The 13,687-nt window shown below is 41.8% G+C and overlaps 1 protein-coding gene across 1 annotated transcript; it reads left to right on the top strand.

Annotated features, from left to right (window-relative positions):
• Nucleotides 1–738: 738 nt before the first annotated feature.
• LOC132210549 (uncharacterized) lies at nucleotides 739–13,381 on the top strand. Its single transcript, XM_059651257.1, has 3 exons — nucleotides 739–872; nucleotides 3,597–4,467; nucleotides 13,257–13,381. The coding sequence occupies exons 2-3, from the start codon at nucleotides 3,615–3,617 to the stop codon at nucleotides 13,379–13,381; spliced, it is 978 nt and encodes a 325-aa protein (XP_059507240.1). The 5' UTR covers nucleotides 739–872; nucleotides 3,597–3,614.
• The last annotated feature ends 306 nt before the right edge of the window (nucleotides 13,382–13,687 follow it).

Below are 13,687 nucleotides of genomic sequence, written 5' to 3'. Positions count from 1 at the left end.
ATTAGTTATTTCCCTTGCCAAGCAGTTTTAGTATAGTTATGACACAGGCAATGTGGAAAATTGTCCAGGTATCTCCTGTGTGCAACAAGTAGGACAAATGCTAATTAAAGCAGAATGGTGTGAAAGCTCAAATCTGAAATAAAAGTGCTGCAAAAACTCAGCAGGTGTGGCAACATTTGTGAAGAGAGAAATTGTTAAAAGTTTTGAAAACTGAAAGGAACTGAAAATGATATTTCTTGTGCTGTAGCTGAGAGTAAAAGACAAACACTACGATAATGGTAGTAAAGGAGAGAGGTATGTGTAAAGTAGATGTAAATCTTAACTGAAATGATGAGTCCCATTGGCTGAGAGCATCAGTTTTCACAGAATCATCAGCAAAGTGATGAGGTTTTTGTCAAGGTGCTCTGTTTTGGTTGTGCCAAGCAATTTTTGTTCTTCTGGTGTGGATCTTAGAGTTCTGCATATGATACATGTAAACAAAAATGGAAGTCATTGTGGGAGATGAACGAGTGTGCACGGGGTTTCCGAGTGTCTCTGTAGCTTACAGGCAATGCCTGTTCAGCTGCTGATCTCCAAATATCCTTGGTCTGAAAGCAGACAGAACAGCGCCAATTTTCTAAAGTAGGGTCTCGTCCCGAAACATCAGCTTTCTTGCTCCTCTGCTGCTTGGCCTGCTGTGTTCATCCAGCTCTCCACCTTGGGCAACAATAGAGTATGTTTTAAGTCACTAGATATGTTACGTGGGTTTGTCTTCCTTCGGGTGGAGTTAGTGGAACCGACAAAGATGTCTCCCTCACAGCGTTTGTGACAAAAGAATTACATCGTTCCTTGGCGGCCTTTCAACAGAAGAATATTCAGAGATTTCAAGAGTGGTAAGAATGTAACTTCTTTTACTTCTCTCTATCTCACTTTTTCCAAAATTGGAAAATAGATTTTAGAAATAACGTCGAGCTGATGAAGTGTGAAAAGAATAATAATTCCAAGCAGTGGTGGGAGTTGGTCAGTGAGGTGGGAGGAGTGGATAGGTGGGAGAGAAGGCGGACAGATCATGGAGGCGGGGATGAGTGGAGGAACTAGTCTTGGGATGAGGCTGACGGGTGGGGAGATTTTGAGGGTGGCAAAGTCCATATTGAGGCCATTGAGTTGGAAGCTCCCGAGGCGGAATATCAGGTGCTGCTCCTCCAGTTTCTGGGTGGTGTGGTTGTGACACTGGAAGAGGCCCAGGATGGACATGTCGTTCAGGGAGTGGGAGGGGGAGTTGAAGTGATGCAATGATTTGGATATGAAAATAGAAGGCGTGGTTAGTAAGTTTCCCAGTGATTGAAGGTGTAGTAGCCAGCCAAGAAGGTCACCTCAGAATGCAATGGGACATTGACAAGGGCCAATAAACTGAGGAGTGGCAGATGGAGTTGAGGTTAGACAAATGTGAGGTGCTACATTTTGGAAAGGCAAATCAGGGCAGCACGTATACACTGAAGGTTGTGGGGAGTGTTGCTTAATAAAGAGACGCTGGAGTGCAGTTTTGTAGTTCCATCAAAGTACAGCCACCGGTAGAAAGGATATGAAGGAGACATTTGGTGTGCTCGCCTTTATCGGTCAGTGCATTGAGGATTGGAGTTGGGAGATCACTTAGCAGCCATATAGGACATTGATTCGGCTGCTTTTGGAATACTGCAATCGATTTTGGTCTCCTTGCGAGAGGAAGGATGTCGGCGCAACAATGAGGGCCGAAGGGCCTGTTCTGTGCTGTCTTGTTGTATGTATGTATGTATGTATGTATGTAAACTCAGCTCAAGGTGGGGAGTGGGAGTGACCGTCAAATGCTTTGATTGGGAAGGCAGTAGGTGGTACCAGGCCCATGCAGAATGTGGAGTCAGAGAGATTGTGGGGACTGTTCACTGATGATAGATCAAGCACAAAGGAGGGGTGTTGTGGTTGTTGGAGGTCAGTTATCTCAGTTACAGGATATCTTTCCTCTGGCAGTGTCGTGGGTACCACTGTCGTCAGCTGCTTCAGTGATTTTTCCTTCATTGTAAGTTGGAGATGTTCATTGATGTCAGAATTTTGAATGTTGTGCATCTTTATGTTACTGAAGCAGTATATATTCAAGTGTAGCAAAACCCGAACAACTTTCTCCTTAGGGTTGGTAAGTGGCAAGTAACATTTGAAAGATACATATGTCAGGCAAAGAATATCTCGATTTAAGAGAAAATCCAACCGTAACTTGTTGACATTTAGTGACAGGACCTTTAATGCATCCCCTACTATCGATATCCTCGGAGTTACCATTGACTAGAAATTGAAAAGGGTTAGCACATAAAAGAATAAAACCAAATAAATATATCTGAGAGCAGATTGGAGACTGGGAAGCCACCATCTGCTAAGAACAAATCAGGAATATGATGGAACACTCTGTACTTGGATGGGTGCAGCTGCAACAATGCTTAAGAAGATGAACACACAGGACAGAATGATGTGCTTGATTGACACCTCCAACATTTACTATCTTCATCACCTGTGCACCTCAAAAGAACAAGCCACCAGATAATTGAGATTGTTAACACCTGCGTGTTCCTCTCTGCTGTCACTTGGTCAAACTCGTGGAATTTCCTGACAAACAGTACTTTGGGGTGGGGGTATTCTCCAAAACTGCAGTTCAAGAAGGTAACTCACTGCCACCTGTTGAGGGAAATTAGGGATGGACAAAAAATGTTGGTTGAGTCAGTAATGTCCACATGCTATGACTGAATTTAAAAACAAATAATCGCCTTCGAGTTATCTGGCTTCAGTTCACAGCAGTTTGAACCTGGTTAACTTAGCACATTATGGCTGTGTCAATCCTGAAAAAGATCTAATTCTGAAGAAGAGTCATTACCGGACTGTATGTTAATTCTGTTCTTTTCATCTTGAATTAGTCTTTTCACTTGATGATGGTGAAGATGAAAGTCACATACCGTTTTGGTTCATTGTACACTGACAGTCTCTTTTCAAGTTGTTGGTATGCAAGGGTTCTGTTGAAGGGTTAGCAGTTACTGCATCTGCTGTATATTTATGGGGAAATAATAATTGCGGCTTTTCCAATTGCTCAATGAGCACGTGGGATAGTACTGAAGTGTATTGATGAGAAGTTCTGAGAGTATTTGGCGTACATTGTTTTGATTTGGATGATGAAGTTGTCATTAATGGCTTTGGATTAATTCCAAGGTGGGGATGGGGGTCCAGAAATACTAGGAAAGTACACTTGTTTGGGTATTGAATGAGATTAGTCTAGTTTGATGGCCATGTGTCTTGCAGTTGAACAGTCTGCCCTAGCTAATGATCTTCACTTTGGTGAGGTATTGAGGTTGGCTGTGAACTAGTCCTCTAGCCTTGCCTGAGGCTAAACTACAATTATTTTTTAAAAGGGATTAGTTCGGTTGTTTAATTTGATCTGACATGGTTTGTGAAACACTTATTCACTCTGTCACATGCTAAAGATTTGCCCTTGGCATGTTTTCTGGGGTGTACAACTGTATCTGTCCATTATGTAAGTCCCTTTTACTTTTTACAATCAGTTTCAGCCTAACTGGTTTTTCCTTTCTCTGTTTTCCCCCCAGTTTTTATTCTGTCTGAACATGGACGCTAGCAATGTTGCAGAATCTACAAACTGTCTTCCTAACGAAAATGCTCCAAATAAAAGCAGTGATCTCTCTACTTCTGTGGATATGAATATTTCACTTGATGCATCAGAGTCCTGTTCAGAAAAGGAACAGAGCTCTATTACTGACGAAGCAGGTTCCCTTAAGACACCGCCTGTCAATGAGCAAGTCACAGTAAAGTTGAATACTGACGGAGGCAATGAGGTATGGATTAAACCAAAAAGTTTCAGTGAAGGAAATGGTGAAAGAAGAGAGTTGGGGGCATTTTATAATGACTCCCCTTCAGCGGAAGGACACACTGGACCTTCAGTGTACAGACTGAATGATCCTTGCAGAGCAGATGATGAAGGGAGCACTATGGACTATTTGTTACAGTCGGTGGAGTCTACGTGCAACAAAGATACAGTCCATATGAAAGAGGACACTGAGAATAACATTGCCTTAGATTCTTCTCATGACCAACCTGAGCATGTGAACGCAGTAGCAAAAACAGAAGTCACAGAATCAGCACGCCAAACTGGCACACCTGTGGATGTTGTGGCACAAGAAGGAAATTCAGGAACAGAGCCAAACGTGGAAGAGGTTGATCTTAAGACAGATAACTGCCCACAGCCACTCTCCGACGATCAAGGTGGTAAAACACCAGCGCCAGAGGAGGAAGAGATAGAGGTGATATGTGATGTAAAGACTGTGGAGGATCCCGAGGGCACGAAAATAACCAGAAAGGGTGATGCACAAAGCAGTGAGTCAGAGGGCAAAGAAAGTGACACTTGTGAGACTTCACCAAAAATAACTCCCAGTGTGGTAACTTCACCAGAAACTGTTAAAGGTAAGCACCTTTCATTTTTAAAATTGACATTCACAGCTGTTTGTGAGAGGTTGGAAGGTAAATATGGTACTTTAATCTTAGTTTCTCATTTGCTCTGCCTCTTTTCAAAGTTTGGTTATTCAAGTGTTTATTGAACAGCGTGAAACAAGAAACTATTCTGATGAAAGCAATTTGTTTTAATTCAGAATCATGTGTCTGATTAGTGAAATGGAAAAAAAAATCCATATTAATTCACCCATAGACTAAAAAGCAGTTTGCCGTCCCCATTTGTAGGTTTAAAATAATTTTCTGCCTTTGTTTTCTTTGACCAATAGGATTAATGGATATCTCAAAATCTGTACAAGTATGCATTATTTTGGAAGGAAAGGCTCGAGGTGTGAAGAAAAACGTGGGGTAGAGAAGGTGAATTGGTGGAATTTCATTTGGGTTATTTAATCCACCTTCTTAGTTGGTCAGTAGGGGTGGGGGAAATTGAGATCTTGTAACTCAAAATATGGACCCCCTCAGCAAGTGTTTGCATTTTGTGGACAACATTGACAGCAGCCTTCAATTTTTTGTGTTGGCAACATAATAACTTGCTTCTAAACTGCTTCCCAACCATGAATGTGCAAATTCAGGTCGTGATCCACAAAACATTTGCTGCAGATTCAGTTTCCATTCCACGCAATTCCAGTTTTCTTATGTTATACCTTCCAGTTCTTTTTATCCCTCCACATATCATTTTGAATTTCAGCCCCATCCTAAGTTTAATTGCTTCCAAGTGACCCTGCTCCCGCCTGTCCTCCCAGCTGGCATGACTTTATGCTGTTCTTGCCTTCCTTTGTTTATTGTTTTAAAAATCAACTGTTTGGGCTGATGTTGGCCCTGCTAGCAGCTGGTAGTCTGCCTTCCCAAGGAACAGCCAATACATGCATGGAAAATGCACTTCAACAGCTGCTGGCACCAAAGGAGTACTTCCTGTCAGCAGCTGATCAATCTTCACATTTCTGCTTCATCAACATCTTTCCACATCTTGCCAGATCCTGACTGGGGAAACGTAGGTTCCATTCTGTGCTAAGATAGATGAGGGCAGAAGCCCGGACACATTCTTGAAGAGAAATTATTGGCTGCAACCTATAGATTAGATTCCGGACTGTGTGGAAACAGGCCTTTCGGCCCAACAAGTCCACAGCACCCCTTGAAGCATCCCACCCAGATCCATCCCCGTCTAACCCACACACTCCTGAACACTACGGGCAATTCGACATGGCCGATCCACCTAGCCTGCACATCTTTGGACTGTGGAAGGAAACCAGAGCATCCGGAGGAAACCCACACAGACGTGGGGAGAATGTGCAAATTCTGCACAGTCGCCCGAGGCTGGAATCAAACACGGGTCCCTGGCGCTGTGAGGCTGCAGTGCTAACCATTGAGCCATCGTGTCACCCTATAGTTCTTCGTTGAATACATACTTCAAAAACATTCTACTGATTTCAGTAAAATATTTTCAGATGATATGGCACTGTAGCTATGAATAATTAAACTTAAAATATGTAATGGAATACAGTCAAAAAACAATTACAGCAAATAAAACTTATTACCATTGGTTACTGGAAATTTGTAGAGTTGTACAACTTGAAAACAGACTCTTGGGTCCAATTTGTCCATGCCAACCAGACATCCCAATCTGACCAAGTCCCATTTGTCATCATTTGACTCATCCCTCTAAACCCTTCCTGTTCATATTCCCATCCGGATGTCTTTTTAATGTTATAATTGTATAATGTTATAATTCCACTACTTCCTTTGGCAGCTCGTTCTATACATGCACCACCCTGTGTGTGGAAAATGTTACCCCTCAGGTCTTTAATTCTTACCCCACTCACCTTAAACCTATGTCCGCTAGTTTTTCACACCCCAGCCTAGGAAAATTGCCTTGGCTATTTACCCAATCCATGCCCCTCATGAACCCCTGTAAACCCTTGTAAGGTCACCCCTCAGCCTCTGATGCTCCAGTGAAAGAAATCCCAGCATATCCTGCCTGTCACCTATATTTCTTTTATCTTGTATCGGACTGTGAATCAGAAGAAATAATTGCCAAATTATGTAAGGTTTAACAAAACAGAAGGTCAAAAACAGAAACTGCTGGAATAGCTCAGCAGGTCTGGCAGCATTGGTGGAGAGAAATCTGAGTTAACATGTTACATGGGTACAGTACCACCTTTCAGAGGGTACGTTATGTCAGCGGGTTCCAGTGCTATCCACATGGTGGGCCCTAATCAAATGGTGTCTGTACAGGCATTAATAGTGCATACACAGAAGCCTGTGAAGAAACACTAGCCTAACATTGCAAAACTTAATTGATGCAATACCATGATTTTGAACATGATCAATGCTCATTCTGGCAACAAGTGTATGCATTACTGTGCAAAAATCAAACATGAATCTGCAATGGACCCTTCTTTACTTAAAAGGCTGGGAATTCAAATTGCAGGCAGTTTTTTGACACCTTTTTCTATGGTAAAGTGATTAGAAGCACTGTGATAACAACGTGTGGAGCTGGATGAACACAGCAGGCCATGCAGCATGCTTGGCCTGCTGTGTTCATCCAGTTCCACACTTTGTTATCTCAGATTCTCCAGCATCTACAGTTCCAATTATCTCTAGAAGTACTGTGAGATCTTTTTTGCTGAGTTTTTGATTTGCTGGAGAGTGTTGCTGCCCCTTACATGAAAGGGAGAAGTGTAGTTTGCCTGAGAGCACAAAAGCTGCAACAGCTGGTAGGATGCAATAACAGTGCTTGTTAATTTGTACTATAAAAGGGGATGAAAGGGATGCAAATTCACCTTGTTTGCTAATGTAGAGCTAGGCTCCTGCTTGCTTTTTGAAATTTGGAACAGGTTAGTATGGAAGCCTTCTGCCAAAGACATTAATTAATTTATTTTAAATAGCTGGACTACTTCACCAAGACAACTGAAAAAGAAATAGCACAGAAATGTGTTAAGTTCACTGCCTAACACTGCGACCAGTGATTTCATGGCTGTAATGTAATTTAGTTCGCAAAGGAAATGAAATGCAAATCACAGAAGCCGTGGAACAAAGTGATGTCATGCAGAAGGCATTATCTTGCAAATTCCAGTAAATCATCAGGAAGGCAAATAATTGGATTGAGGTTAATGAGGTTCCACTGTATCAGAACTAAGCATCTGTCACGATCCCCTATAAAAATAAGAACCAATTTACAAATTCTATTATTAACAGAAATCAATTCTGTCTCTCTCTCTCTCTCTCTGTGTGTATCTATCTATCTATATAAATATAAAGTTGATATATTTATGCAAAACTATAACCACACTCCTTATTAGCTTCCAAATGATTACTATTCTAGTCAACAGTAGGATTTGGGTGGTTTGGATCATACACAGCTGATTACCTTAGAAGATGGCTCAGAAGTCAAATTCACCATCGTTATCATTAATCAACCTCACGTTGTTCACAAGATCAAAGAATTTGATTTACTCCTCTACTGTTTGCCATGGGTCAGGTGGCAATTATTAACTGACTCAGAATGAAGTTTCTTGTGTCCAACTTAATGAGACTGCAGGTGTTTTGTGCATTTAGATAAGAATTGCTGCTTGATGCAACTATGTGTTTTACAGCAGACATGTAGTTGTTAGCTGTTTTAATAACTTCACTTTGTTACAGGAGGTACTTGTTTTTCCAATTTCTTCAGATCTCAATTACAATTCTTTTAAAATAAAACCATACCTACCGCACACAAATAACAGTATGTCCAAATAGGTGAATAAATGTAATCTTTCGATTGACAGGACTTCCAATTGCATTTAAAATAAGGCTCTGTTGTCCATAAATGACATCAAGCAAGGGTTTAGCTGTTCTATTTTGCATATCAATAGCCTCTAGTGTATACTTTGAATGATCAATAACATTTCCTTCTCATTTCCCATTTCCTAATGGAGGAATCTGTCTTTGAAAACCATTATATAGCCTACTATGCCTAATTATTTAAAGTTTGTGCAGATTGCAGACATCTGAAATGATAGAGCCACCTATTATGGGGACAGAAAACAGATTTTGAATCTTTTAAAGGAAGAATAACTTAAGACTTGGAATGAGGTCATTATGCGTTCCATTGACTGACTTTCCCTTCCATTGACTGACCTTCCTTTCCATTGACTGACCTTCCTGCCTTCAGAGTGGGCACAAAGAGGCCTTCTAAATATTCAAAACTTCCAGTGATGAGTGGATGAGTGAATCTTACACACTTCCAATGCATGCAACAGCTAATATTTGCGTAGCAGGTTTTACAATTAATGGTTATTTTCTGCAATACATTATTACATTCTTCCCTTCTGTTTGTAAATTACTTAGTTTTGTTCATAGTAAAGATCTGAATAATATAAAAAGGGAAAAATAATGAGATGCTGGAAATACTCAGCAGGTCCAATAGCATCTGTGGAAAGAGAAACCAAGTTAAGCCTTTGAGTTAGATATAACTTGCTGAAATATAGTTTTTGGAGAAGAGTCATACTTGACATGAAATATCAGTTGTTCATCTTCATGTAGGTCACAAGCACTCTGATCGCAAGGTAAAACAATGCAAAATTCAACATCACAGGAATTCCCTTTAGATTCCATAGGATCCTCATGCCTAACTCTTATGAGAACATAACAACACAAGAACTGGGAGCAGGAGTAAGCAATTCAGCCCTTAAGCATGCTCTGCCATTTAGTATGATTATGGCTGATCTCACCTTGGCCTCAACCTCATTTTCCTGCCTGCTCTCAATAACACCTTAACCCATTACTAATTAAAAATCTCTATATCACCTCCTTAAGTGTATTCATGCCCCAGCATTCAGTGTAGTGTACAGTAATGAATTTCATAAATTCACAACCCTTTGAGAGAAGTCTAGATTGTTCCACAATACAAAACATCCTTTCTACATCTATATTGTCAATCCCCTTCAGCATTTTATGTACTCCAATTAGATCTCCTCTGATTCTTCCAAACTGCAGAGAGTGCAGGCCTAAACAGTTTAATCTCTCTTCATAAAATAATTCTCTCATCATTGGAATCGATCAAGTGAGCCTCTTCTGATTGCCTCCAATGCAATTACATCCCTCCTCAAGTTAGGGAAACAGCAGCTGTCAACAATACCTCAGGTACAGTTTGACTAATGCCTTGTACCATTGCAGCAACACTTCCCTATTTTATACTCTATTCCTTTAGTGTTAACTAACAAATTCCATTTGCCTTCCTTATTACCTGCTGTACCTGCATTCTAGTTTTCTGCACTTCATTTATGAAGGCATCCAGAGCTTGCTGCAGAAAAGCACTCTGAAGTTTCTCTTCATTGAGATAATAATTCATCTTTTGATTTTTCTGAATAAATTAGATAACCTTATACTTACCCACACTAAACTCCATCTGCCAAATTTTGGCCCATACACTTAACCTAGCTATTTGTCAATTTCTTTTTTTATTATGGAATTTACTTTCCCATCTATTTTGGGTCTGCATAATGACTGCCTGGCCAGTGAATGCCCAGGCTATTGATCACATGCTGACCTGGACTTTCTCATAATTCATGTACAATTAAAGATAAATTTGACACAATCAACCTCAAATTTGGGGATTCTAAGCTTTGTCTAATCTAAAATCTTCCTGCTAAAATGTTTAACCTTATGTTTTCCCACTTTATATTCCATCTGCCAAGTTTTTGCCCGCGCACTTAACTAGTCTGCAGCCTCTTTGTATTATTTTCACCATTTACTTTCCCGCCTATTTTGACTACCATCTAATCATTTTTCTCATACAAGCCATTAATATCTATTGTAAATAATTGTGGCCTTAGCCTTGATGCCTAGGGCACTGCACGAGTTACAGGCTGCCAGCCTAAAAATGTCACCACAATCCAATTCTCTGTCTTGTAATAATTAGTCAACCCTCTATCTATATTAATATTCTACCCCAAGTCAGTAAATGGGTGGCATTTGATCAAATACCTTCTGAAAATCCAAATACATTGCATCTGCTGCTTTCTCTTTGTCTATTCTGCTTGGGCTTCCTTGAAGAATTCCAGTAAATTTGCCAGGCATGATTTCCCTATCACAAAACTAGTTTGACTCTACTTGATCATATTATGCATTTCTAAATGGAATGTCATTACTCCCTTTATAATAGGTTCTGGCACTTTCCTAACAACAGATATTGAAACTAACTGACTTAAAGAAAGGTGTAGAGCTGGATGAACACAGCAGGCCAAGCAGCATCAGAGGAGCTGGAAGGCTGATGTTTCAGGCCTAGACCCTTTTTTACCTCTAGCAGCACAATACAAATGCCTCCGGCTGTCCCCCTTAATCATGGCTCCATTTCCAAAAACCAACAAAATAGAACCAGGGTTCTATCCCATTACTCCCAGCTGGAGTATTCAGGTGACTGGCCTGCTTTAAACATTCTAACTTTTTCAAAGAAAAAGCTTTGGACCCTCAGGACACTCAGCTAAGAGCGTCAAGGGAGCGCCAAGACGCAGGAGAAAGAAGGGTCTAGGCCTGAAACGTCAGCCTTCCTGCTCCTCTGATGCTGCTTGGCCTGCTGTGTACATCCAACTTTACACCTTGTTATTTCAGATTCTCCAGCATCTGCAGTTCCTACTATCTCTGACTTATAGAAACCTGCTTTCGGTCTCTTAAGACCACAAAACCATAAGACATAGGAGTGGAAGCAAGGCCAGTCGGCCCATCAAGTCCACTCTGCCATTTAAATCATGGCTGATGGACACTTCAACACCACTTCCCTGCACTCTCCCCGTACCCCTTGATTCCTTTTGAGATCAAGGATTTGTCGATCTCTGCCTTGAAGGCATCCAACGTCCCGGCCTCCACTGCACTCTGCGGCAATGAATTCAACAAGCCCACCACTCTCTGGCTGAAGAAATGTCGTCTCAGTTCAGTTTTAAATTTACCCCCTCTAATTTTAAGGCTGTGCCCACGGGTCCTAGTCTCCCCGCCTAATGGAAACAACTTCCTAGCGTCCACCCCTTCTAAACCATACATTATCTTGTAAGTTTCTATTAGATCTCCCCTCAACCTTCTAAACTCTAATAAGTACAATCCCAGGATCCTTAGCCGTTCATCATACGTTAAACCTACCATTCCAGGGATCATCCGTGTGAATCTCCGCTGGACATGCTCCAGGGCTAGTATGTCCTTCCTGAGGTATGGGGCCCATTTCTTAAATAAATGCATTACATTGGCAGCTTTCCAATCCTCAGGTACTGTTCCAGAATCTAAGGAGTCCTGAAAGATTATTACCAGGACATCCACTATTCAGAAATTACTCCCTTTAATATCCTAGGATGCATCGCATCAGTCCAGAGCACATTTTCATCTTTCACCCCAATAGTTTCCCTAGTACTTTTTCCTTCATTGATAATTATTGTATTTATTTCCTGTTCTTTTGCCCCGTGGTTATTTAGCAATTTTGGAATGTTATTAATGTCTACTACTGTGAAGACCAATGCAATGTACACAACTAACCCTCTGCCACATGCTGTTTTCCTATTATTACTTCCTCAGCCTGTTTTTCTGAGCAGAAATGTTTTTATGAATTATACTGACACATACATAAAATAATTACAAATTGTGACCTCTGTGACTTCCCTTTCAGCAAGTACCATCCAATGGAATAGAAGTAATGTCTTCAACCCAGCCGATTTGCATCCCAGATTGCTCCAGAGCTCCCAAAGCTGACTGGACATCAAGTTCAGGGGTCTTGGTCCTGTTGCCTCCAATGGCATGTGGCTTGATGTGTAGGGCAGTGATGCCCAGTTCTTTGCAGCTCTGGAACACGTCTTGATCAGTGAACCTGGTAGCATTCAGGGAGAACTCACCTTTGTCAGCCTTAACCTTCATCCCATTGATGACATTGCAGACAGTTTTCTTTCCAGCCAGGTCTGTCACTTGGAAAAAAAGTATCATAGTCATAGAATTCCTGTATTGTGGAAGTAGGCCATTCAGCCCGAGTCCACACTGACCTACGAAAAGCATCCCACCCTGCAACCCTATCCCCGAAACCCTGTATTTCCCATGGCTAACCCACCTAGCCTGCACATCCCTGGACACTATGGGGCAATTTAGAAATGCCAATCCACCTAGCCTGCACATCTTTGACTGTGGAAGGAAATTAGAGTACCTGGAGAAAACCCATACAGACACGGGGAAAATGTGCAAACACCACCCAGACAGTTGCCTGTGGGTGGAACCAAATCCCTGGCACTGTGAAGTAGTAGTGGTAACCACTGAGCAACTGTGCTGCCCCTAATTTGCCTTCCTATCTGATGTACTTGTATACAAACTGTCCTGGTCAGTTGTCCAGCATGATGATATACAGGGCATTCATCTTAGAGTCATAGATTCATACAGCACGGAAACAGGCTCTTCGGTCCAACCAGGCCGTGCTGAATATTATCCCAAACTAAACTAGTCCTACGTACCTGCTCCTGGCCCATATCCCTCCAAATCTTTCCTATTGATGTACTTATCCAAATGCCTTTTAAATGTTGTTTTTGTACCCACATCCATCACTTCCTCAGGAAGTTCATTCCACACACAAACATTCTCTGTGTAAAATATTTGCCCCTCATGTCTTTTTTAAAACTCTCTCCACTCACATTGCAGATATGCCCCCTTGTCTTGAAATCCACTGTCCTGTTCTTTTTTCCTCCTTTTTCCTCCTCTCACCCTTTTTCCTCTTTTTAAAAATTCTTCTTCTTCTCTCTGCTCAGCATCAGAGCCGACAGTAAGTCCAGAGCAGCGAGACTCCATGCCGCAGAACAGTGTGAGCGGTGAGGCCTGCAGCAGCGCATGGGCTGTAAGCCGCAGAACTGCATGGGGAAGAGCTCCACAATAGCATGAGGGGCAGCAGCCTTGGATCATCACACAGACAACAAGCTTGAGCCGGCAGTGCAAGCGGGAACAGGTGGAACCAGGCGACTGGGGCGTGAATGGAGGGACTGCATTCCCAGAGTGACTGGAGGGTGGGGGGGCCGAGTCCCAGAGTGGTGGAGGGACCAAGGTATGAATCCTGGTACAGTGCGACTTACCTGGTTTCTGTAAGGAGTGGACTGGAGGGTGGAGCGATGTGGGACAGTTGCTGGACTTGAGCCTGGTACCACAAGCTGAGCTGCCGTTATCAGAGTGATATTAAAAACCTTTT

This window comes from Stegostoma tigrinum, chromosome 15 (genome assembly GCF_030684315.1).
Source record: "Stegostoma tigrinum isolate sSteTig4 chromosome 15, sSteTig4.hap1, whole genome shotgun sequence".
In the NCBI taxonomy this organism is placed as follows: domain Eukaryota; kingdom Metazoa; phylum Chordata; class Chondrichthyes; order Orectolobiformes; family Stegostomatidae; genus Stegostoma; species Stegostoma tigrinum.
This window is presented reverse-complemented; position numbering and strand designations above follow the sequence as displayed.

Coding starts and splice junctions, on each gene's coding strand:
- LOC132210549 (XM_059651257.1), top strand. CDS start 3,615: ATGGACGCTAGCAATGTTGCAGAATCTACAAACTGTCTTCCTAACGAA. Junction 4,468..13,256: donor TTCACCAGAAACTGTTAAAG/GTAAGCACCTTT, acceptor CTCTCTGCTCAG/CATCAGAGCCGACAGTAAGT.